General features: G+C 33.3%; 2 protein-coding genes across 2 annotated transcripts; both read right to left on the bottom strand.

Moving 5' to 3' along the window:
* Nucleotides 1-135: 135 nt before the first annotated feature.
* LOC145312345 (uncharacterized) lies at nucleotides 136-14,343 on the bottom strand. The gene is made up of 8 exons (XM_080151588.1): nucleotides 14,273-14,343; nucleotides 8,557-8,604; nucleotides 8,053-8,272; nucleotides 7,598-7,814; nucleotides 6,766-7,220; nucleotides 4,270-4,337; nucleotides 2,867-2,914; nucleotides 136-250 (listed from the first exon to the last, which is right to left on the bottom strand). The coding sequence occupies exons 1-8, from the start codon at nucleotides 14,287-14,289 to the stop codon at nucleotides 136-138; spliced, it is 1,188 nt and encodes a 395-aa protein (XP_080007714.1). The 5' UTR covers nucleotides 14,290-14,343.
* Nucleotides 14,344-14,475: 132 nt separating this feature from the next.
* Nucleotides 14,476-26,402, bottom strand: LOC145312346 (uncharacterized). The gene is made up of 5 exons (XM_080151589.1): nucleotides 26,174-26,402; nucleotides 16,401-16,470; nucleotides 15,729-15,841; nucleotides 14,985-15,050; nucleotides 14,476-14,603 (listed from the first exon to the last, which is right to left on the bottom strand). Exons 1-5 carry the CDS (start codon nucleotides 26,368-26,370, stop codon nucleotides 14,492-14,494), a joined length of 558 nt encoding a protein of 185 aa, XP_080007715.1. The 5' UTR covers nucleotides 26,371-26,402; the 3' UTR covers nucleotides 14,476-14,491.
* Nucleotides 26,403-27,358: the final 956 nt, after the last annotated feature.

Consider the following 27,358-nt stretch of genomic DNA (forward strand, 5'->3'; position numbering starts at 1 on the left):
GTACCCAAAGTTTTTTAGCCAACGAATAATCGTCTTTTTCAACGTTGGATACCAGTGAAATTTAAATTCCCATATCCCCCCTTCTTTAACCAATTTTTCATTTAAATACATCCAAAAAATGATTAAATTCAAGGTCTAAATCCTTGTCGTTCCTGGTCCAATATTATTGTTGTTGTTTAATGTTTTGATTCCCATTTGTGATTTGGTGTTGTTATTATTTTGATGAACTATAGCGTTGTCTCTCTCCAATCTATGTCATACATCAACCATTTGTAACAAATTTATTAATTTAATAGAATTTTAATACTTTTTAAAGTAAACACATTTTTAAAACTTCTACTCATTAAAACTAACTCAAAGATAATAGTTTTATTATTCTTTAAAATTAAATGGTTCTTTATATAATCCTATTAATAAAGTAATAAGATGTTTGGTCTGAAGCTTAATATCTCACTAATTACTGAGCCTATTGGGTTCTCTTAAGTAAGCTTCAGATTTAAATCTTGAGACAGTTTTAAGCTATTTATTATTCCTACCTACCCCTTCAAATACAGAGCCTTTAGATGCTAGGGGCTCAGACGCTAGTACAATATAAATTTATAAAATTACAAGTTGTTAAGAAAATTTTTTAAATCTGTGATGAAGAAATTGTTGGTTATCCTAATTTCAATGCTCAGGCCTGGCCTTTATAAATGTCAATATTTTTATGTTAGGTAAAAACTTCTAAAATCTGAATTATGAAATCAGAATTAAAATTGTTTCTTGTCTTGTCTTTCGTATCTATCTATTTAACGCTCTTGCACTCTCTCTATCTTATCTTCTCTATATCTTTTTATCTGTCTGTCTCTTTGTCAGCCTGTCTGCCTGTCTGTTCGGCTGTTTTTCCTTTTTTCTCTCTCTCTCTTTCTTTCTCGCTTTCTGTCTCATTTTCTTTCTTTATCTCACTCTATCTTTCTGGCTTTCTGTTTGTTTGTCTGTCTGCTTGTCTGTCTGCTTGTCTGTCTATCTGTCTGTTTGTGTGTATCTGTCCTTATTTATATTTGTTAGTCTGTCTGTTTGTATGTCAGTTTATCTATCTATTTATCTCTCTATCTTCTATCTATCTCTTTCTCTATATTTGACTGGCCGTCTTTCTAGTTGTGTCCGTTTATCTTTCTGTTTGTCTGTCTTTCTGTCTAGATATCTATATTTTATTATTTATATTATCTCTCTCCCAGCTATTTACATAGAACAACCTTGTTTCTTAATAATCCAAGAATTTTCTGTACTAAAAATTCGCAATTACGTTTTGTGAAAAAACATTTCATTAAAAACCTGTTTGTCTGTCTGTCTGCCTTTAATTCTGTATGTCTCTCTGCCTGTCTGTTTTTTTTCTGTCTGTATTTCTTTCTGACTTTCTGTCTTCCTATTTGTCCGTCTGTTTGTCTATCTGACTACTGACTAGATATCAACATGAACAACCTTGTTTCCTAATAAGAATTTTCTTTACTAAAAATGTGCAATTATGTTTGGTGAAGAAACATTTTATCGAAAACCTATGAAGAATTAAATTTAAGCTGTGTATGCTGTGTGTAAATGGATATAGTATTACATGGATGTTACAACAGATTTTCATGTTCTTTTATAAGGTAAAAATTGGAATCGGGCTAAAATAATGAAACCACCATTTAACCCCTTATCCGTATCGCCTTCTTTCCTTTTGGTTGGACGAGCTGACCAATAAATGAGATACATTAAATTTTTAAAATAACCTATTTTTTCACGTGTCATAATGTCTATTTATTATATGTCCATTATTGTATAGCACATTGAAAATTCACAAAGTAAATATAAAGGGAAAAGATTGTTAAATTCACCATTTTACTTTATCATATTAGTAAGTGTTATTTATCTTTAAAAATAGTTTTTATACTTTTTTGGTTAATTACATTTATATATATTTTTAAGGCAAAGGTTTTCTACATTGGAGACTCATATTTTTCTCGGTATTAGATATACTCTAGGAAGTTAACTATTTCTATAATAAGTATAAGATGGTCATCTTTTTAAATTTTTGATTCTGTATCTAAAATGTTAATTCTGTCTTTTTTAGCCCTTATATTCAATGAAAGCTAAAAGTTTAAAAGTTTAAAGTTTAAAGCAAATATAAAATTCAAATCTAAAAATGAAATAGTCTAGAACCTTCTAGGAACCTAAAATTTTATGTTACAGAAAAAAAAACATTACTACTTTATATATTAGGATAAGTAATATTCTTTTTTCTGAATTGTTAAATTTCGCTTGTAAATATAAATGTTGTCATCCTTGTTGAAAATTGCCTCTATTTAAAGCAGAGTATAATGCCTAATAAAAATGACGCCCTACAATACAAATGACCAATGATAGGCCAGTATACATTTTACCATTAATCAATATAAATGTATACTTGCCTATCATTGATCATCTGTATTGTATGACGTCATTTTTTATTATGCACTATTAGCTACTTCCTTTTATTTAAACTAGCGGTTACGCCCCTAGAGGCCTCTAGTGGCACTTTGAATGTTTTTTTTTATTTAAAATATTTAATTAGAGAAATAATTGGTTTATGTTTCGTTCAAGTTTCTTTTTTGGGAAGGGGTAATTTTTTCTAGGGGTGATTTATCATGGGAGGGTGGTGGTACCCTCCCCCAAAATAGTTATAAACCTTCCCATGACCTATGAGAATCTACCCTATAAAGGAGAACCCGATCGGTTCAGCGGTTAGCGAGATCCTTCGGGACAGACAAAAAACGCTTACTACTTTATATAATAGGATGTACATACACAAGTATTCTGTAGCTTATTACTACAGGTTTTGTTTTATTTGTTGTTACAAAGTTGTGACCTAGATAGTTTGCCAGTTGGAAGGGAGAAAGATAAAGTCTTTGGTTTCCTGAAATAAATATACACACCTTTATTTTAAGAACAAACAAACAGGTATAGGACACTGGTCGACCAAATGATGATACATTAAATTACCCCTTCTGTAGATTACATTTAGAAGTTGAAACATTTGGGCCTTCAACTTAATGAACTAACCAATAAAATTCAATAGAAGCCCACAAAGTCTACAATGAATACAACAACGTTATTGTAAAACCTTGGGAACTAGTGTAATAAACAGTCCAATGTCCCCTCCCCTCGCTGACAAACAATTGTAATTGTGTCTATAAGAGGCTTAGCATTGATATCATCCTCATAATAAAAAAACAGGATGTTTGTTTGTATGTGTGTACATGGGGAATTCGCTAACCACTGAACCGAAATGGTTCTCCTTTACAGGGTAGCTTCTCATAGGTCCTGGGAAGGTTTGTAGATATAAATTAGGGGAGGTTGCAACCACTCTTCTAAGAGAAATCTCCCCGAGAAAAAATATCACCTCAATAATTTAAATTTTTTTTTTTTTAAACTACTACTGAAAATGGGGGGTCAACTCCACCCCCCCCCCCTAACACTAAAGAGTCTAGACTGTGTAGAAACTATAGCGTCTAGTAAATTATTGTCTAATAATAATTAGAGTAAAACGCAACCGCCTTGTGCAACCTTTTTATTGGGTCATTGAAAATCAACCAATGGTGTCGCTTATATTAATTCAGCTATGTAGCTGAAAATAATTTAGAAGAAGACGAAAGAGGTCTTTGAAAAAGGAAGGTAGATAGTTGTCTGTATACACATCTAAACTATAGATCTGTTGTTTAATACAAGTGGTTTGTTCTACTGGGGCAAAGGTTATTGACATGCAGTTGCTATTTTGGGAATTCTTTTAAAGTCCACTTAACAATCAAAATAGAAATCAGATCAAGACAAAGATTAAGCTAGAAAGATTATATATGTTATACAGTAAATTGTAACACTTTACTTGCAAATTTAAATTGTCTAAAGTAAATAATAGTATTACATCGTATTATAGACAGCTTTCCGTAGATCTTAAAATAAAAAAAATATTAAAACCAGTTTTGTTAGGCCCGGGCTAACAAAACTTGTATCAATTTTATGATTTCTATTTTAACATTTGTAGAAAATTGTCTTTAATACAATGTTCTACATGGGTTACAGTATGGCTGAGAACAGGTTCTAATCCAGCGGATATCCATCGGTTTCGATGCAATACTGAAAAAAAGTATTCTTACGGTAAAGCAAGTTTGGCGTAGATAGAATCTTGCTTTTGCAGGTTTACTTTGTTTACTTTTTATTTTTATATCTACGGAAAGCTGTCTATAATACAATGTAATGAATGAATATTCTTACCGTAAAGCAAGTTTGGCGTAGATAGAATCTTTCTTTTGCAGGTTTACTTTGTTAACAGGTTTCTTGTCCTAAAACAAAAGAAAATACACTGTGGATCCCATCTTACTTAGGATTACAGACGCTACTGGTTGATTTTCAAAAACCCAATTGAAAATCGGCACTGGGTCCTCGGGGTGGGAACATACAGTTATTAAACCCATTTTACCCCTATATTGTTTAACTTAAATGCTGGAATCGAAATTTTTCTGAAATCTACGAATTTTGTAAGATCTATAGGCATGTTGTTTTCACATATTGTTATAACCACGATAAAATGAAAACGCCAAAACTTTTCCCGCATAGCATATTAACGCGCAAAAAATATTTCATAGTTATCTCTTAAATCAAAATTATTGATAAAATTTTTCAAAAGACACGAATGTTTGATTATATATATCATTTTATAAATGAACTTAGGTCTAAGAATTTCTAAGGAAAGTATGAATTTCAAAGTCGAGACGACAAATTACATGAATATTCTAAATATAGCCCCCATGAAGATTAAGTTAGGTAGGATAATTACCCAGGAATCTAAAGGGATAAGACAATCGCCGATTGATTGTTGTACATCCCTAATGATGATACACAAAATTAGCCCTTTTGTACATTAAAATTAGTCGTTGAAACGTTTAAACATTCAACTTAATGAATCAACCAATCAAAATTCACTAAAGTCCCCAATGTTGGTTAGACAACGAATAAGAAAACGTTATTACAAAACTTTGGGGACTAGTGTAATAGACAGCCCATTATCCCCTCTCTCTGGTAATTACCAAACATTTAGATCTAACTCTTTATTTATTCTATCAAATTAGAACAAGGATGACAACATCCATAAAAGCGAAGCTCCAAAATCAAACGGTTGAAGAAACGAACATGAACACTTGTAGAGTGTAAATTTGTTCAATTACAGGATTCTGTTTAATTACATTTTTAAGACTTGATTTTAGATACCTCGTTAAAAATGTATACCTTGTTGTCATAGACGTCCAAGGGGGGGTAATTGGGCGATTACCCCCCCAAAACGATTTTGGGGGTGCCGTAGGCACCTCCAATTTTTTTTTCATTTTACCCCCCCCTCGGCCCCCCCCCCCTTTAAATTGTACCCCAACCCTGGGGTTGCCGTAGGCACCCCCAACCATTCAGGAGGGGGTATTTACCCCCCCAAACAATTTTGGGGGGGTAAATACCCCCCCCCATAAAAAATCTCTAATAAAAAAAAATTTTGCGCGCTTCGCGCGCGTTTTTAATACTATATATTTAATAAAATTTAAATTACCCCTCCCAAAAAATTTTACCCCAGGGGGTAAATTTTTTGGGGGATAAACTAAATTTACCCCTGCCCCCCCCCCCCAAGCAAATTTTGCCCCCGGGGTAAAAATTTTGTGGGGGTAAAAAAAATTTGCCATTTTACCCCTCCCCCCAAAAACGAATTACCCCCCCCCTCCCAAATTAAAAAGCTTGGACGCCCCTGCTTGTTGTTCTAGGAATCAATTTTAAAAAAAAATAAGATGTATAGATGATAATTGGATACAAAAATTGGTTGTCAAAAAAGTGTTTAAAAAAGTGGTAAAAAAAGATTTAAATGGACATACGGACTCGCTGGTAATGATTATAAAGTTGCTACGCTTTCTAAATTATACTGTTACAGGAATAATCATCCAAAGTTTGATAGAGATAGGAAAATTCTAGCATTACTAAATGAACTAAAAGAGCTAACAGTACGTACGGTCGTACAGACCCAAATTGTAGAAAAATTCGCTTTTAATGATCTGATGTTTGGAAAACTAATTAAATTAAGGCGGGGGATTAAATCTTGTTCCGCTAGCAAACAAATTACGTTTATAAAATTTGCATAATTTGCATAATAGTAAATAATATTATGAAATATCTCCTTAATAGAGTTAAAATAAAAAAAAATGATATACATGTTTAATATCCTTACATTAAGCAACAGAATATTTGTCTGTGTCTTTGTCTGTAGAGAAAAAACTCAATAACCCTGAAGCCGATATGGTTTAATCTTTTACTTTACATGTCCAGGTTTACAACTATTTTGGGGGAGAAATCCACCACCCTCCTCATCCTCCAAAAGAAATCTCCAATGGAAAAAAACATTATCACATTTTTTCTCGACTAATAACCATACCCCCACCTCAAACGTCAAGTGCTCTAATCTAAAAATTTACTTCAAATCCAGGGATCAACAGGGATAAGGCAAAATCCGATAAAATTATGTTAATCCCCAATGATGATACACGAAATTACCCCTTCTGTTGATCAATTACTAGTTGAAATGTTTGTATACTCAACTTCATGAACCAACCAATTAACATTCATTAAGCCACTTAAGTTGTTAATCAAATAAATAAGAAAACGTTACAATAAAACTTTGGGGACTAGCGTAATAAACAGCCAATTGTCCCCTTTCTTTCTGATATTAGAAAAATATTTTACCTGTGACAATTTCATTGGTAAAATCGGTGAACATGATTTAATATTCTGTGAGCAAGGCTCGGCCTCATATCCCATGCCATTTCTATGCAAACTGTTCCTGGCAGAACCAGTGCCGAGCCTAGTGTTTGCATCTGCACAACCACTGAGCCGTTTGGTTTCACTGTTAGTATGTCTGTTAGTAGCAGCTGCTAAAACAGCTGCCGAACTTTCTACAGACGATTGTCTAGAGCTGTTAGCACTAGTCATGCTGCTCAAATAATCACTTTGACCTTTCGCAGCAAATGCGTCATTATAACTAATCTGTCTTGCGGCTACTGACAACTGCGGCTGGCAGCTGTCATTGCTGCTTGAATATGGTCTGGCAGCTGCGTTCTTTGGTGATGGTTGGCTGATGTAATGGGAATATTGACTAGCGGTGGAACGGGGGGAGGAGGGTTCCCCAGGTTTATCACATTCTAAATAAATTATTCAAAACTATAATTATATAAGAGTAATAGGATGCATGTCTGTCTCTCTGTCTGTAGCAGCAAGGGATCTTACTAATCTGTGAACCGATATGTTTCTCCTTTACAGTGTAGCTATTTAAGGCTCCTGGGAAGTTTTAGAATTATTTGGGGGAGGTTATCACCACCCTTCCATGAGAAATCTCTAAAATAATATTTAAGAGAGCCTCTATGTGGCGCTAGAAACATAAATAAAACAACTGATCTTAACAAATTATTTCTCAACTTAGGTAATTTGAAAGTAAACATTTCAGTTCTGAAAGAGGCCTCTAGGGGCGTTTCTAATTTATCATAAAATGTTACACAAGTTAGTCAAATGAAATGCATACCTAATGAAGAGGTTACATCTTGTCCTTGTTTATTAGGATTAAGTTGTAGGTTGTTGCCTCCAGTTGATGTGGCCACACTTCCCAATGGCCGTGTTGTCCTAACTGGGGGCGGGGGTGGGGGCTCCCTCCTACCCACAGAATTACGCTGCTGACCCCCCTCCTCCCCTCTGCGCTGTGTGGGCGTGGCTTGGATTATGATTGAGCTTGAGTTGACCGGCTTAGTTGAAAAAGTTGACAGCTGCTTAGTGCCTGTACCTGTTGATAAAGCAGCTTATAGTGACGTCAAACAATACAAATGACCAATGATAGGCCAGTATACATTTTACCATTGGTCAATTACAATATATAAGGGCCTATCATTAGTCATTTGTATTGTATGATGTCATTTTTTTATTAGGCACTATAAGCTGCTTCCCTGTTGATTTGACCGCTGCTGGTGAGTTGGGGAGAGAGACAATGGTTAGGTTGGTGTGCAGGGGATGTAGGGGCATTGGGGGTGGTTTAGGGGCGGGTTTCAGGGCAGGAGAGGAGGGAGGGGAGGTTGCGGGGGGCGATGGAGGCGGGGATTTTGGCGGGGATGGGGGATTTGTGGGGGTAAACCAGGGGGGAAGGGGAGGTGGGCTGGGGGGTGGCTTACACTTGGGTTCAAATTCTTGAGTTGGGGACTCTAACCACCTGAAGAATAATTTTGAAATATATAATCTTTTTATATAAAGTATTTAGCTTTTTTTTGTCTGTAACAAAGGATCTCGCTAACTGATTAACGTGTATGGTTCTTCTTTACAGCAAAGATTTTTATGGGGCCAGTGATTGTGTATATTTATTTTAGGAAAGGGTATCTCCACCCTTTCAAGAGAAATCGAACCTTGGAAAAATCCCCCCTCCCCCAAAAAAATCTTTCAAAACGAAAATGAATCAATGGATATGATAATTACAAATTTAATGGATAAAATAAATACCTGCAATTGATTAGGATTGGACTTCCTCTGTCTTTATCAACACTAAGCCTAAAAAAAATATCAATCAGGGCTTTGCAAATATCCCCCAAAAAATGCCTAATGAGTAATTGTAATTCAACCACTAATAGTAAGGGATAATTTTATGTATCATCATAGGGAAAAGACATTAATTTATTGATTTAATTGTCTTTTTCTTTTATATTCCTAATTTATATCTCACTAACAAATCTTTCTTTCAGGGAAGCGTTACATAGGTCTTTTAGTAATTTTTCTCTCTAAAATTTTCAATTGTTAGCTAAACTTAATGTTTATTATAACCTAACTAAACATATGAAACGTATCTAAATAATCTAAATCGTGGTCTCTTTATTTGTTTTCTCAAAAGTTAATACTTTCATTCCTTTATAGAAGGAGATTATTCGATAGTGTTTTTATTCAACAATATAGTAGAAGGAATTTTAATGTAAAAGAATATGAACTAGAAGTCTAAAGATAAATGTTCTCTCTGGTGTATGCAGGCAAAAATACAAATTTATCTCAAGAGGCCAGGTAACAATTTGTTAGAGTATGGCTCACACAAAACAAGTAAAACTTAAAAATATTTTTATTCTAGTATGGCCCACACATTACAAGTAAAAAAAGTTTTATATTCTAGAAGCCAGGAAAGATTTTGTTATAGGCCATTACTCACACAAAACAAGTAATAAGTAAATTTATCTCAAGAAGACGGTAAATAATTTGTCAGAATGGCTTAAACCAAACAAGTAAGAATTTAAAATTATCCATTAAATAATTGTTAGTCTAGCTCAAGAAAAGCCAGTTATTATATTTAATAAGCAATGTTTAAATAAGTAAAAAGTCTTGAAATGAGGGAACACAGTAAAAGTGTCTGACTGATTATGACGTAACAAAAAAAATTAGCCAATGAGAGGCCACTATAAATTTTACCATTGGTCAATAATGGCCTCTCATTGGCTAATTTTTTTTTGTTACGTCATAATCAGTCAGACACTTTTACTGTGTTCGAAATGAGGTGTTAAAATATTTTATTTGAAAATCTTGCTATAAAAAAAGTTTGTTTGTGAGACGAAAATTGTTTTCCCCACATTTTTTAAGCCACACTGTTGTTGTTGCCCTCCAAGAACATATCCTACCATATGAAACTTTATTAGTCTACATATTGAAGTTATATTTCATCTTATGGCTACTGGCTGCTTTCTTGTGCAGAGACAGAGGGGACAATGGACTGTTTATTACACTGGTCCTCAAAGTTTAATAATATTGTTTTTATTCGTTGGCTTCACAACTTTGGGGACTTCAATGAATTTTGATTGTTTGTTCATTAAGTTGAGTATTTTAACTTTTCAACCACTAATTTTAATCTACAAAAGGGGTACTTTTGTGTATCAGCATTGGGGATGTACATCAAAGAAGATATCCTACCATATGAAACTTTATTAGTCTACATATTGAAGTTATATTTCATCTTATGGCTCTACTGGCTGCTTCCTTGTCTGATAAAAGAGATAAAGAGTTTGGTAAATTCGTGGAAAGGTGATAGGTTTGAATCTTAGGCAAACAAAAATGCATAATTACTTAAGATTAGAACATGTTTTGTTTGTTAGCCTAGCGGAAAAATTGTCTATAATACAATGCAATACATTATTTTTCAGTATTGCTAAGAACCAGTTTAAATCCATCGGATATCATTCGGTTTCGAAGCCATACTGGAAATTGCTTTTACATATCCCCATGTCCCTACATTTTTCAATGTTTGTGTCTACGTCATATAATCATTTTATACCTGGCAAGTAAATATAATATACGTGGAATATGACATGGGAAAATTGTGTCGTCAAATTCGGTTGTAATTTTGTTCTAATTATTGGTCAGTATTTTTACTTACTAGTAGGAAAGGGGAAAAGGGTTATAGGGGTGGATGGGGTGTATCGTTATATTAGCCAGCTGGAAGGGCCATTTTATTGGAGTATGTGAAAATATGGTGCAACATCCAAGTAATCATATATCGATTAAATATGTTCTATATTTACATATAAAGTTGGGTCATTTGTCTGAGCAAAATTGAATATCTTCTGCTTAAATTACAAAACACACTTTTTAGTAGCGAAGCTGCTTTCTAACTCTACTATGTCTGTCTGCCAGTCAGATCATAACACTATGGGGGAGATGAAAATAACTATGCCTTTATTAAATCTAAAACATTCCTATCATTATGTAGCATATTTAAGTTATAAAATCAATTGCTGTCCGACTTTTTTTTAAGCAGCTTCCTAAAGAAAATTTACATTTTGTTAAATTCAAACCAATAATTCGATTTATATTTTTATGGCATAATAAATGGGAAAAATTTAAATTCTTTGTTTTTGTGTTTAAGACAAATAAAGGATGATTTTTTATTCTCAAAAAACTTAACCTAAAATAGGTGTATTTTTCTTTATTTATTGTTACATTGTTCAATTGGTTGTGATAATATATATCAATTTTGGTTAGGTGCGGTTAGAGGGTTCATGAATTTGGGTCTTTTTGAAATTTTGTCAATTTTGCTATAATTCTTATTTTAAAATCTTTAGCAAAGTGTAATCAAAAACAAAACTGTAAAATATACAATCTTGCATGGATCTAAAGGGAAAAGACAATGGCTTATAAATTAATGTATTGTATATCCCCAATGATGATGCACAAAAACCCTTTTGTTGATTACATTTAGTGATTGAACCGTTTAGACATTCAACTTAATGAACAAACCAATTAAAATTCAATCCTCAAAGATGTTAAGCCAATGAATAAGAAAAAGCTATTTGAAAACTTTGGCAACTAGTGTAAAACACAGCAAATAAAATCGCTTATTTGATGTAATTGTCAGACCCTCTATTGAGGAAACCTTTAACCCACTCATTGAGGATGTTATATGTTATACAGTATGACCCTCGAAAAAGTATTTTTAAGCATCTGCAGCCCTTATTTCTTAATGAATTATTTAAAAATGCATATGTCCTTGTTCTCCATAGTATTCCACGTAAGTAGATATAAAAATATTTTTTTTACCTCCATTAACACCAGAGATTTTTAGTGCTAAAGTTTTAAAAAAGTGACTGAGGAAAAAGTAACTTTTAACATGAAACGATTTTTTTAGCAAAATTGAGCTAGAAATCCTTTTATTTTTGTTACTAGCAGAAACTTCATACAAAAATGAAATAAAAAAATTTAGTTTTTGAGTAAAAAGCATTTTTTACACATATTTTTTGAGTCTTTTTAGTTTAATGATATTTTGAAAAACTTACTTATTAGGCAAAATTGTTTAAGATTAAATAAACAAATAAATCTCTATGAATATAGCAGGAAAATTGTTTTTGTTTCACAATCCTAACTTTAATAACAAAAAAGTTATGAAGAAAATAAAAATAAAACATAATGATTTTTTAGTCTAAAAAGCTTAATTTACCCCCTATTAAATAATTGAGATGTCAGAAAAGTAGGCGGAGCAACTGTCATAATTAATCCTTTTCTATAAAAAAGGGTTAATAAATAACCTAAAATTTGCAAATAATCAATTCATTCAGTAGTATTTTTTGCCATTAAAAATTTATATTTTTTTGTAGAATAAAAAAGAAATATTTAGTTAACTTGTTTTTCTTTGTGTCTCATTATTCAGTTGCCAGAAAAACATAATATTATCATCCAAAAAATAAGAGAAACAAAAAAAAATTCTTTTTCTCAGTCACTTTTTCAAAACTTTAGCTCTAAAAATCTCCGGTGTTAATGGAGGTAAAAAAATATTTTTATATCTACTTACGTGGAATACTATGGAGAACAAGGACATATGCATTTTTTAATAATTCATTGAGAAATAAGAGCTGCAGATGCTTAAAAATACTTTTTCGAGGGTCATACTGTATATCTGCACAAGGACTATTATTTGCAGATATTTATTGTGTGAGCATTTATAAACATGCATCAAGGAATAAATAATAGTTATTTGTCAACAGTAGGGGTAATTTTGTGTATCATCATTGAGGATGTTATATATCTGCACAAGGACTATTATTTGCAGATATTTATTGTGTGAGCATTTATAAACAGGCACCAAAGAATGCTTTGTTTTTTTTAGCATCGTATTATAGACAGTTTTCTGCGGATATTTACATAAAGGCCCAGTTTTAATTATTAAATATTACTAGTGAAGTGTCCATGGTAATTATGTTGCACCTGTTTTTGGCCAAGGCATAACAGCAGTAGGAACCATTTTAGTGTCTTTAGTTCGGACGCAGTGTAGGACAAAGATTCGAACCTATAACATTTCCGACATTTGTTACAGTTGCGATGGTCATAAGGATATAAGCTTTCAATTTTAAACTTTTGATGTAAAGGGAGAAAGTGACTCAAAAATCAGCCATGTGACGTCATATAAATGAGGGAGATGAGAGAAGTGGGAAAGAAAACCCATATGCCGTCGCAAGGCTGATTTTTGAGTTTCTTTGTCCCTCTATCTTTTGATCGAATTTGAATGTTCTTTTTTTCCCTGAAGTACTTATGTAGATAAAACATCTCTAGCAGTTACTTTACAACCCCATAATCACCAATTTTGCACAAAAACCAACAGAAAACAAGGATGACAACATCCATAAAAGCGAAGCACTGAAACGGTAGGACAAACGGACATTAACACTTATATAGTATCTGAACTGAAAAATCGGAACATAAATGTATAAATGTCGAATCAAAATTGTAGGTAAATTTGTTGAAAAACTGCTTAAAAACAGGATAATGTTTATTGACATACTTACATTTTTGGACTTGATTATAGAGTTGCTTCGCTTATAATATTGTTCTTTGTTGTCCCAGAAATCAATATACCAAAAATCAGATCAAACGGATAATTAAAACACTTGAAAATTTGTTGTTAAAAAAGTAGAAAAATCAACATGTTTAAAATGGACGTACGGACATTCTGGTAATGATTATAGAGTTGCTACGCTTTCTAAATCGTACCCAACTACTACAGGAATCATCATGCAAAGTTTGAAATCGATAGGACAATTCTAACATGCCTAAATTAACGAATAAAAGCTATCTATCTCGGACGGACGTACGGACGGACGGACGGACGTACGGACGGACGGACGGACCGACCCTAATTATAGAAAAGCTTCGCTTTTAAAAATATTAAAATTGTGGTCTTGCTGTATAAATACTTTTAAAGACAAAGATAAATAACAAATAATGTTATCATCCGTGGATAATAAATTGTGGCCCAAATTTAAAATGTAATCCTTACACAAAAGAAATAGGATATCTGTGTGTGTGTGTGTGTGTGTGTGTGTGTGTGTGTGTGTGTGTGTGTGTGTGTGTGTGTATGTTAGTAATGTATGTATCGCTAACAACGGAACCGATAAGGTTCTCCTTTACAGTTAATCTTCTTAAAGTTTCAGAGAAGATTTATAACTATTATCGGAGTCTGTACCACGAACCTCCAAATGAAATTCCCCCTTAAAATTCACGAATTCTACCCTCCACCTCAAGTGCCCCTAGCGGCCTCCAAGGGCTTAGGCGTTAGAAAGTCGGCTGGTGGTGACGCAACCACATATATTTTTTTACCCAGACAACATGACTGCCTTTTCTTATCAACAAATATGAATTATGAGGAGGAGCTTGGGGAGGGTAGTAGACAAGGTTAGGTTAGGTTGAGTTAGGTTACCTGGATGTTGCTGACATGATGGGCAGGGCTCTGGAGCCCAGTACACTGTGCGAGGAGAGCAGGGGCTGGGAGGGTAGTGGACAAGGTTAGGTTAGGTTAAGTTAGGTTACCTGGATGTTGCTGGCATGATGGGCAGGGCTCTGGAGCCCAGGACACTGTGCGAGGAGAGCAGGGGCTGGGGGGGGGGGGGGGTTGTAGACAAGGTTAGGTTAGGTTAGGTTACCTGGATGTTGCTGACATGATGGGCAGGGCTCTGGAGCCTAGGACACTATGCGAGGACAGCAGGGGCTTGGGGGGTAGGCAAGGCTTAGCTGTCTCCGGCAGGGATAGTCTACGCCAAGGTTTTATACAAAGTATGCTAGGGTAAATATGGCTTATTAAAATTTTCAATTGCTTTTCTAAAATAGGTTAATTAACCTTTACTATGTGTTTGTATGTATACATGTCTTGTCCAGTATAAAAAAGGGGGGGGGGGCGAACGTTCCCCCCAACTCTATTTGTTATTTTAGTTGATTTTTTTTTTTTTTGGGGGGGGGTAATTTTTTAGGGGCGGTTCCTCTTGGGAAGGTGGTGGTACCCTCCACCAAAACATTTATAAACCTTCCTTGGACCTATGAAAAGCTATTCTATTGGGGTGAACACGGATCGGTTCAATTTTATTATTTTTTATTCTAAAAACAATTTTAAGCATAAACTTTTATATAACCTTGACCTATTAGATGGGACAGATGTGATTGTGCTTCTTATTCGCGCAGAAAATGATTTGGTTATTGATACTCTGAAATATTAAAAATACAATTATAAATTAAAGTAAAAGAAAAGAGGGGACAAGAATTATATGTATGTAATTCTGTTCCGATTTTGTGATGGGTTTTTGAAATCAGCTAATAGCGTGAGAAATATATACATAGCCAAGTCCATACAAAAGAACAGAAAGCAATTAGCTAGCAGACGAAAAAGGTCTCTACCACTTGAGCCAGGTAGTTGTCTAAAACATTATTATTCTTATTACTATATGAAATGCAATTAAAATTTTAAAGTTAATTAATTAACAAATAAGACAAACTAAACTTTTGATTTTATAACTTTTGTCTAGGAAATCTATCTAAAAACTGAAAATAGTTTGGTCTGTATCTGTAATCGGTTGCCGAGCCCTAGTAAAAAGTTCCTACCTTGTTGATTGATTTTATGCTGTAGTTACAGTTGTAAATGGTGTTAGTCCAGAGGTTGGGGGCACAGCTGCCGAGCCCTAGTAAAAAGTTCGTACCTTGTTGATTGATTTAAGGCTGTAGTTACAGTTGAGAATGGTGTTGGTCCAGAGGTTAGGGCACAGCTGCCGAGCCCTAATAAAAAGATCCTACCTTGTAGATTGATTTGATGCTGTGGTTACAGTTGTGAATGGTGTCAGTCCAGAGGTTGGGGGCACAGCTGCCGAGCCCTAGTAAAAAGTTCCTACCTTGTGGATTGATTTGATGCTGTGGTTACAGTTGTAAATGGTGTTAGTCCAGAGGTTAGTACACAACTGCCGAGCCTTAGTAAAAAGTTCCTACCTTGTGGATTGATTTGATGCTGTGGTTACAGTTGTAAATGGTGTTAGTCCAGAGGTTAGGACACAACTGCCGAGCCTTAGTAAAAAGTTCGTACCTTGTGGATTGATTTGATGCTGTGGTTACAGTTGTAAATGGTGTTAGTCCAGAGGTTAGGACACAACTGCCGAGCCTTAGTAAAAAGTTACTACCTTGTGGATTGATTTGATGCTGTGGTTACAGTTGTAAATGGTGTTAGTCCAGAGGTTAGGACACAACTGCTGAGCCTTAGTAAAAAGTTACTACCTTGTGGATTGATTTGATGCTGTGGTTACAGTTGTAAATGGTGTTAGTCCAGAGGTTAGCGGTGGCTCATATCTGAGTTTTAATTATCTTTCAATCAAACTTTTGAAAAATGCATGTATATATAAAAATTTGTTACATAAAGATAACATTGTTACATTTTTATGCAAAGATAAGAAAAGGGAATAATCGTCATAGATTTTTATTTAAAGTTATAGGTATTTTATAATAGTTTCTTCCTTATGTTGATGACATTAATTAGTTGAGATTAATACATGATTACAGATTACTATTATTACATGATTAAAGACAATTTTCCTCGTATTAGAAAGCATGGAGATGGAAATATTCAGTGAATCCGTCATATCCCTAAATAAAATAAAATATATTAGTTTTATAGTTATTCATCGAATTGTATTATAGACAATTTTCCACGAATATTTTTTTAGACTGCAACAATAATGATACAGTAGCTACAAAAATGTATTATGTATGTATATTGTATAACAAAAGAATGACAACATCCATAAGTACCGACTCACAATATGCCAAAGAATGGACAAAAGAAAAAAGTGAGTTATAGAGAAGATGTCCAATTGCCATAACAAATAAAAGTAAGAAAGATTATATGCATGAACTCAAAGCAAATTACGGAACCTTTTCAAGACCGACCGACAGACAGATGAACAAAACAATGTATAGACTAGATGCACATATGTCAAAGCAATCTTGTTGTTGTTTTTATATAATTTATTTCGAGTTAAACATGAAACAAACTATGAATTTATGTATTTTTAAATGTTTATAATAGATAAATTACGAATTACGGAATATAAATCATGTACATTTGAAGTATGAGATATTATTTTTTTGTTTTAATAGAAACTCAAGAAAATCATTAAGAAAATCAGAATTTAGACCCATATTATTTAAAATTGATAAAGCAGATTTTACAACAAACAATGATTGAGAGAAACAGTTTAAAATGGTCCATCTTGATAAACATTCTTTTTTACTAATTTTTAATGAGCGATCTTTGGCAATTAGAATTAGCAATGATAGTTGAAAAATCTGAACCATTCAGATCTCTATCCTCAATAACATATGAGAAAATCACATTTTTTCCTATAGCATTACGGATTGACGGAAATTCAAACTTTAGAGAAGCTTCACTACATAAAAACTGAGCATATTAAAGCTTGAACCAATCACCAAACAATATGTTTTCCTGTAAAACGTATTTTGTATAATAATCAGGGATCTAAAGGGATAAGACAATGGCCGCTAAATTGATGTACATTCCCAATGATAATACCCCTTCTGTAGATTAGAATGAATTAGTGGCTGAAACAAATGAACACTTAACTTAATGATCCAACCAATCAAAAAAGCATCAAAGCCCCCAATGTTTTTAAGCTAACTAATAAGAAAACTTAATTATAAAACTTTGGGGACTAGTGTAATAAACAACTCAATGTCCCCTCCCTCCCTGGGTCTAATAATTCCTTACTTCCGACACTCATCAGACGAATAAATGACGCTGTGACTCTGATCTTGTTTCCTATACAAAAACAACACAGGCAGGGTGTCCCAACAATATCTATAATATTAAACAACAAGCAGGGTGTCCCACTTCCGACACTCATCAGACGAATAAATGACTCTGATCTTGTTTCCTATACAAAAACAACAGGCAGGGTGTCCCAACAGTATCTATAATATTAAACAACAAGCAGGGTGTCCCACTTCCGACACTCATCAGACGAATAAATGACGCTGTGACTCTGATCTTGTTTCCTATACAAAAACAACAGGCATGGTATCCCAACAATATTTCAAATATTAAAAACAACAGGTAGGGTGTCCCAACAATATGTATAGGTTCTCATAAGCTCTTGGGAGTTTTACAGCTATTTTATAACTATTTACAACCACCCTTCCAAGATAAATATCCCCTGGCAAAAATTACTCCACCCCCCAATTTTTTACTTTGTAAATATAAAATTGAATGTCGAAAAAGGTGAGGCAATACCATAAACACAAAAAAAAACAGTCGTACCCCATAACCATACATTCTTAAAAGATTTTCAGACAAAGATAATGCCCTTAAAAATGGCTTATTTTGTTCGGCAACCTAGCAATTTTAGCTACACTGTATGCACATCATTGTCATAGAAGATAATATTGAGTCAAGGTTGGGAGGAAAAGCTTTGAGAAAATATATCCAAATCAATCATTTTACAAACACCACAGGAAGGAAGGGGACATTGGGCTGATTATTACACTAGTCCCCAAAGTTTTATAATGCACACTGTCATAGAAGATAATATTGAGTCAAGGTTGGGAGGAAAAGCTTTGAGAAAATATATCCAAATCAATCATTATACAAACACCACAAGGAGAGAAGGGACATTAGGCTGTTTAGTTACTTACACAAGTCCCCAAAGTCTTATAATCACTACTTTGGGGACTTTATTGAATTTTCATTGAGATGAATGTCCAAACGTTTCAACAACTAATAGTAATTTACAGAAGGGGTAAAATTTGTACATCATCAATGGTGATATACATTAATATATCCAAATCAATCATTATACAAACAACTCAGGAAGGGAGGGCACATTGGGCTGTTTATTACACTAGTCCCCGAAGTTTTATAATAACTACTTTGGGAACTTTTATTGCATTTTGGATTGCTTGTTTCATTGACTTAATTGTCCAAACGTTTCAACAACTAATAGTAATCTACAAAAGGGGTAAAATTTGTGCATCATCAATGGTGATATACATCAATATATACAAATCAATCATTATACAAACAACTCAGGTAGAGAGGGGATATTAGGCTGTTTAGTTACACTAGTTCCCAAAGTTTTGTAATGGCGTTTTCTTATTGGTTGGCTCAACTACTTTGAGGACTTTATAGAAATTTGATTGGTTGCTTCAACCACTGATTGTAATCTACAGAAGGGATGATTTTGTGTATCATCATTGGGGATGTACATCAATTTGTTGGTCATTGTCTTATCCCATAAGATCCCTGAAACATACAACTATCAAAGCAACAGCAATATTATAAATGGTTTTAAGTAGACATTTTGGATGTACATCATTGGCTTATCCCTTTAGATCCCTGAAAGCAACAGCATATTATAAATGGTTTTAAGTAGACATTTTGAATGTACATCATTGTTTTATCCCTTTAGATCCCTGGAAGCAACAGCAATATTATAAATGGTTTTAAGTAGACATTTTGGATGTACATCATAATCTTATCCCTTTAGATCCCTGAGAGCAACAGCAATATTATAAATGGTTTTAAGTAGACATTTTTGATGTACATCATTGTCTTATCCCTTTAGATCCCTGAAAGCAACAGCAATATTATAAATGGTTTTAAGTAGACATTTTGGATGCACATCATTGTCTTATCCCTTTAGATCCCTGAGAGCAACAGCAATGTTATTATAAATGGTTTTAGGTAGACATTTTGAAAAGCAAATACGTGCTTCCTGTGCGTTTAGTTTATTATCAAGGACATTAAGGGGTAAGACAATGTGTAATAATGATTGATGTACATCCCAAATAATGATGAATAAAATTCTGTGAATTTAATGGAGAACGCAATCGGTTCAGTGTTTACCAGAAAAATAAGTAAAACTCACTACTTTGATCAATAGGATAATATTAGTTTCAGTATGGCTTCGAAACTGATTAATATCCGCTGGATTACCATCATTTTTAGCACGGGACTTTGGGCCCTAAAGGATAACAAAACTGGTTTAAATCTTTTGACTTTTTCGTTTTAATAACTGCGGAAAGCTGTCTATAATAAGATAAAAAAAACTATCACAAAACAAACATACATTAACAATGAACATCCAATGCAACAACGTAGATATTAAAAATTAACTTTCAAGAAAGACAGACAGACCTACGGACCTAAAGGCAAACTTCTAAAAAAATAAAATGTCAAAATCTTTAAAATGTTGCATGAATGGTATGCTTACACAAGGAATTCAAAGTGACAATAGTTACGACTTACATAATAGCAACATATAATCTACTTCATTCTTGGGTCAAAATGTCATTTTTTTGAGGAAGTGAGTGATGCAAATATCAGGGATTAAAAGGGATAAGACAATTGCCGATAAATTGATATACTTCACTAATGATGATACTCAAAATTACCCCTTCTGTAGATTAAAATTAGTGGTTGAAACCTTTGAAGACTCAACTTAATGAATCAACCAATCAAAATTGAATAATAGTCCCCAACTTTGTTAGGCCAACAAATAAGAAAACGTCATTATAAAACTTTGGGGACTATTGTAATAAACAGCCAATTGTCCCCTTCCTTCTTAGAGATGCAAACATGCATAAATGTCAAACAAAATAATACTACAGCGTTTGACACCAATTTATTTAACTGCAAAAGTGATAAGCTGCTTTTTTTAGTATGACTTCGAAAACGATTGATATCCGCAAGATTAGAATAAGTTTTCGGCCATACTGAAAATGTATAGTAACGAACAACATTTTTTTATAAATAATAGAATCAAATCATTAATAACTATATTTTTTCATTTTTCTAACTGTGTCAATTATATGTTTCGATAAATAACTATAATGTTGCCTTACAAAGATTGTTTGAATCCATATATAAAAGTAACAGGATCTCTATGTGTGTTTCTGTCTGTACCGTAGGATCTTGCTAACCGCTGAACCGATATGGTTCTACTATACAGTGTTTAAGCCTCTCTTGGGTCATGGAAAGATTTTTTAAAACTACAATTTCAAGTGGGGAGGGGGTGGGATGATTTTTTCCTCTCACCACCTCAAGGGCACCTAGTGGCATCTGGGGACGTATTTGCTAGCATATATATTTACAGTACGAACTATCTTTTCTAACAAATTAACAAGGATGATTATACTCCAAAACGAAGAAAAACATTAGCTAAATTATGGACAAAAAAATAAAGTTAATAGGTTTGTGAAGAAAATAACAAGTCTATAAAAGGATTAGAAAATGGGCGATAAATTCATGTACATCCCCAATAATGATACATAGAACTACCCCTTTTGTAAATTACAATTAATAGTAGAAAGGTTCGGAGATTAATTTTATGAACCAACCAATCAAAATTCAATTAAAGATGTTAAGCCAAAGAAAAAGGAAACATTGTCATATAAACTTTGGTGTTTTAAATTGGGGTGAAAAATAAAACAATTTTAAAATAATAGAAAACAATTTAATATTTTTGATTCTTAAATTGAATAATTGTATATAAGTTACACTTTTAGAAACCCCGCCTTTTTGCTAATATCATAATATTGGAATATTTAATATCATTCAGACAAAAGAGAAGAACAAAAAACTGTTTAAGTATCATTTTGTACAAATTTAAATCCATTAATGAAATTAGATCAAATTTTATGTAACACTCGATATATTATTACATGGATGTTGCACCAGATTTTCATGTACTCTAATAAATAATGCTTGCAGCTGGCTAAAATAACGATACCTTTCAATCAACTCCTTTACCCCATCCATCCCCTACCCTCCTACTGGATGAACAAACTGAACAATAAATAAGGATCAATGTAATAACCTACATTGACGACAAATGTTCCCCCGTCAATATATCCACGTATATTATATGCCAATCATTTATGTAACACAAAGAAATATTCATATTTTTATTCAGTATTTGTGAGTGGTTTATTCATTTAACAAGGATGACAACATCCATAAGTAGCGAAAAGAATATTTTATGATAACATTAATATAAAAACAAGGATGACAACATCCATAATTAGTGAATCTACACAAATAATGGAAAGAACAAACGGACAAAGTAAAATATATAAAAGATGTTGAATTGTCATTTCACAGAATAGAAAGATAGATGATAGACATAAATTAAAAGAAATCACAAAATATTAAAAAGTAAGGTTTATGGCTTGTGAAGTGTGACCTAGAGACAGTCGGACAAAACAATATTTAGAATAGATGTGTATTCTGTGACCGACAGACAAAGTAAATTTTAGAGTAGCCTCGCTACTAAAAAAGAGAGTAATTTATAACAAAAAATATAATTTAGATAATATTATAGATTTAGATTAAGTTTTTGTGAGTCTTTGTTTAAATTTAAGGTTCAGCATGTATTCAAATAAATAGTTTTACCCACTAAACTGGGATGAAAACATTATAAAAAGCGACGATTAACAAATCAGAATGCAAGACAAACAAACATTAACAAATATAGAATATCCGAAAACAACTTAAATGCAGTATGCATGACAAGGGTATACTTACGGGCAGACGGACGGAACTACCCTAAATATAGAAAGGCTTAGCTTTTTAAAATTTAAAATATTACAACTTAGCTAGATAGATTGATAGATTGAAATATAAACAGATACTGATCTTATTCAAGACAATGGATTTATAATATACGTGGATATTATGACAGGGGAATAATTGTAGTCAATTTAGCATGGAACATTGTTTTGTCAGTTTGTTCATCCAGTAGGAGGGGGGGGGGTGGTGGGATGTATCGTTATTTTAGCCAGCAGCAAGTTTTTTTTAATAAATAACATGAAAATCTTGTGCAACATCCATGTAATAATAAATCCATTGTCAAGACTATTACGCCTTCAATTTGATTTGATATTTTTCTCGTCAACTCTCTAGGCGTGTCTTCTTCATGGAAAATAATATTGACACAAGAAATTTTCTATTACGAAATCAATATTCTGAAAGTTGTCAATGGGTTACGAGCCAAGCAGGGAGGGAGGGGACATCGGACTGTTTATTACACTAGTCCTCAAAGTTGTATATAAATATTTTCTTGTTCGTTGGCATAATGTACTTTGGGGACTTTCATTAAATATTGATTGGTTGGTTTATGAGTTGGGTGTCAAAACGTTCCAACCACTAATTGAAATCAACAGATGGGGTAATTTTGTCTATAATCATTGGGCATGTACATCAATTTATCAGCCATTGTCTTATCCCTTTAGATCGCTTGTTACGAACAGTGGCGTGCACAGCAATTCAACAGGGGGTAAATAAGGGGAAGGCAGGCAGTGATCTTAAGGGATAAGACATCACTAATATTGATTAAAAATTACCATTTCTGTAGATTTAAAATTAATGGTTGAAACGTTTGGACACTCAACTAATTGAACCAACCAATCAAAATTCAATAAATAAACCAACGAATAAGAGAACATTATTAACGACTTTGGGGACTAGTGTAATAAACAACCAAATGACGTGTAGCTGCCGAGCCCTGAAATAGAAAAGCTTTTCTTTTAGAAAAATGCATAAGGTTATTTCTGAGTACTATGTACTATGTATGTATCTATTGTAAAAAATGAATGTGAAATTGTGTTTGATCCTCCATGACAGACAACTTTTTTTCGTGAATAGAGTGTAAAATTTGATTTACCCCCAACGTCAGCCACAAAAGTCGTTTCAAATAATGGATTTATTTTATTATTACTTGGATGTTGCACCAGATTTTCAACTACTCTTATAAAGTAATACTCGCATCTGGCTAAATTAACAAACGGATCAATAAATAAGGTCTATATTAGAAAGCTAAATTCACGACAACTTTTCCCCTGTCTTAATATCCAAGTATATTCTAAATCTCTTTTCATATGTATATGTAACATGTCAAAAAGTTTATAAGTTTATGATTCAAATATATAATTTACATAGCGTCGAAGGAAAGTTCTGCAAAGATAAAAAAGAATCTGAACAAAGTTAATTATTCAATGACTTTATTAGGTATGAACTTAATTTACTCCTTTAGATTTAATGCAACTTTAAATTGGTTTAGTTCTTATTTAACTTCCCTTTCTTGTTTTGGCAAAATATCTGTACCAAATCTAAAGTTATTTTATTAGAATTTCTAATACGACCAAATTTGAAATTGCCATAGACGTCCAAGGGTGGGTGTAAAGAAGTGTCTACCCCCCTTATACTTAGAAAAAATATCTAAATTTACAATTTTTAAAAAATAAATTAGATTAAAGACTTTTAAATCCCTCATTTTACCCCCCTGAAAATAAAAAGCTTGGACGTCCCTACGTGCATTTTACTATAAGGCTTGTCAATAAATGCGGCGCGCATGCACATAATAATTGTGCGAGAAATTTCATTAGTTATGCGCACCTAGGACATTCCAGGGATCTAAAGGGATAATACAGATAAATTGATGTACATCCCCAATGATGATACACTACACTACCCATCAGTAGAATACAATTAGTGTTTGAAACGTCAGGACACTAAACTAAAGTACCCAAAGTTGTTCAAGAAAATAATAAGAACTCGTAATTATAAAACTTTGAGGACAAGTGTAATAAACAGTCCAATGTCCCCTCCCTCCCTGGATGGGTTGAAAATACCCCTAGGTATGCAATATTCGTGACCATATTGGGCGTTTATGGTGAAATATTGTTGAAAAGCTGCGTAAATTGACGCGCGGCGGCAAAAGCGCGTGTTCGTTATTATGATAGTACCCAAACATAATTGAGAAAATGTGGCTTCATATAATCATCTCCCCCGGAAAGGGAGGAGACATTGGGCTGTTTATTTCACTAGTCCCCAAAGTTTTAAATAAGGTTTAATTATTTGTTGGATTAACAACTTTGGGGACTTTCATTGAATTTTGATGGGTTGGTTAAAAAAGTTTCCTACTACTAATGTATCAAAAGAAGGAGTAATTGTGTGTATCATCATTGGGGATGTACATCAATTTATCGGCCATTGTCTTATCTATTTAGATCATAGGCATCTCCCCCTGCGGAAAAATTTAAAATGCTTCATATTGATTTTTATACATGGATGTCAAAATAAATGCGCTTGTGGTATACATATTGTTATCTTTCAGGGGATAAAAGTATATAAATTAAATCTTTTTAAAAAGCAATAAAAATGTATCAGAATTAAAAAATAGCTTAGCTTAAATCGAGATGTAATATGGAACTATGGCATAAAACCAATTAATATCCGCTGGATTAGAAACGATTCTCAGCCATACTTTAAACTCATATACAGCGTCGTATTAAAGATAATTTTCCATAAATATTGAAATAAAAATCATAAAGTTTAGTTTTGTTAGCCCGGGCATCTCTTTGAGCCTGACAAAACTAGTTTTAATTTCATAATTATTTATTCTAAAATCCGCGGAAAGCTGTATATAAAACAATGCATATTGACTTATCTCTTTACCCGTGTGGCGTATATAAATCTTCAAGCTTTTCTTTATAAACTCGTGGCTGTATCTTTTAAATTACCTAATCATGCAAAGTTATTTACACAAAAAATGCACATTTTCAAACTGATTAGAGAGAAACAGGGTTTTCGTCACGTTTTTGTGTATAAAAGTTTAAAATTTTCTTGATCAAGTGAAATTAATCAGGGAGGGAGGAGACATTGGGCTGTTTTTTGAACTAGTTACCAAAGTTTTATAATAACGTTATCTGTTATCTCATTCGAATTTTGATTGGTTTGGTTCATGAAGTTAAGTGTCCAAAAATTTCAACCACTTATTGAAATCTATTTAAGGAGTAATTTTGTGTATCATAATTGTGGATGTACATCAATATTCAATATATCAATCATTTTTTTATCCCTTTATATCCCTGGAAATTAAGGTTATTAAGACAAATCTTATTGGAATGGACCCTTCATAAATGATTGGTAAGCTCATACTAATGGAGTCACATAAGTTTAGCTGTCTATCTTTTATAGGAGACGAGAAAATATCGTTTCCTTCAACACATTGCAGACGAACAAACAAAGGACAGACATACAATATACATATAGACGACAGACGCAGGCAGACAGACAGACAGACAGACTTACAGACAGACAGACAGACAGACAGACTTACAGACGTACTATTACCTGATGCTTGACAAAGTTGGCATCTAGAAGACGAAATTGATGACAGAGAAATTGTCTCAGTGCACAGCTCAAACTCTGACAGACAAACAGACAAATAGACAAATAGACAAACAGACAGACAAACGAACATCATTCTATTACCTGATGCTTGACAAAGTTGGTGAAGATCTCGAAGATGAACTCGACGACAAAGAAATTGTCTCCGTGCACAGCTCAAACTCTGGGGGCAGGGGCGGCGGAGACGCCGGTTTGCCGCCATTTTGTCCGCCGCTGCCAATATGCCCCCCGCTACCGCCGCCGCGACCCTCGCCCGACAACGATTGACAATGCTTTAACATTTTTTCAACATTTTTATATAACTGTAAAATATAAATCTGAAAAAGATAAGAATGATCTGTTTTGATTTTAAACATAATACTATAAATTAACATTACAAACAATACAAACTTTTTGATATATTTGAAAATAGTTATTATCACATCATTTCCGCGAATATTAAATAAAAAAAAACTATAAGGTTAAAACCGATTTTGTCAGCCCCGAGGGGCCAAAGGCCTGGATAACAGAACTGGTATTAATTTTATTATTTTTATTTTTGTAATTGTGGAAAACCGTCTGTAATACGATGATATACATGATTTTTCAGTAAGGCTATGAACCGGTTCGAATCCAGCGGATATTAATCGGTTTCGTAGCTATACTGGAATAGTTATTTCTCGTATCGTATTATAAACGGCTTTCCGCGGATATAGAATGTACAATTATGAGATTAAAACTAGTTTTTTTAGCCCCGTGGTGCCGATTTAATGGATTTAATACGATGCTAGACATAGTTTTTTCGTATTCATGAGAACCGGTTCCTATCCACCGGATTCAAATGAATACGAGAAATTAAATTATTAAATTTGACTCTCTCCTCCTCAAGCGTAGCCGCTAGTAGTATTATATAGTAATAGCATCGTATTATAGACAGCTTCCCTTGGAATGAAAAATTATAAGATTAAATTCAGTTTTATTTTAACATTTGTGGAAAATTGTCTATAATACGATGCTATACATGATTTTTCAGTATGGCTGTGAACCGGTTCGAATCCAGCGGATATTAATCGGTTTCGAAGCTATACTGTAAATAGATTCACTGCAATGGATTCAAAATTAAGAATTATTTAAAACGTACAGGAAAACAAAAATTATTTTTTTGGGGGGGTTCCGCCTTAATTTATCTATATTTGTAGATCTAATCAGTTCATAGCGGGGAGGGAGGGCAAATTGGGCTGTGTATTACTCCAGTCCCAAAAGTCAATTAACAACCATGGGGACTTTTAT

This window comes from Acartia tonsa, chromosome 2 (genome assembly GCF_053477335.1).
Source record: "Acartia tonsa isolate MP-2025a chromosome 2, ASM5347733v1, whole genome shotgun sequence".
In the NCBI taxonomy this organism is placed as follows: Eukaryota; Metazoa; Arthropoda; class Copepoda; order Calanoida; family Acartiidae; genus Acartia; species Acartia tonsa.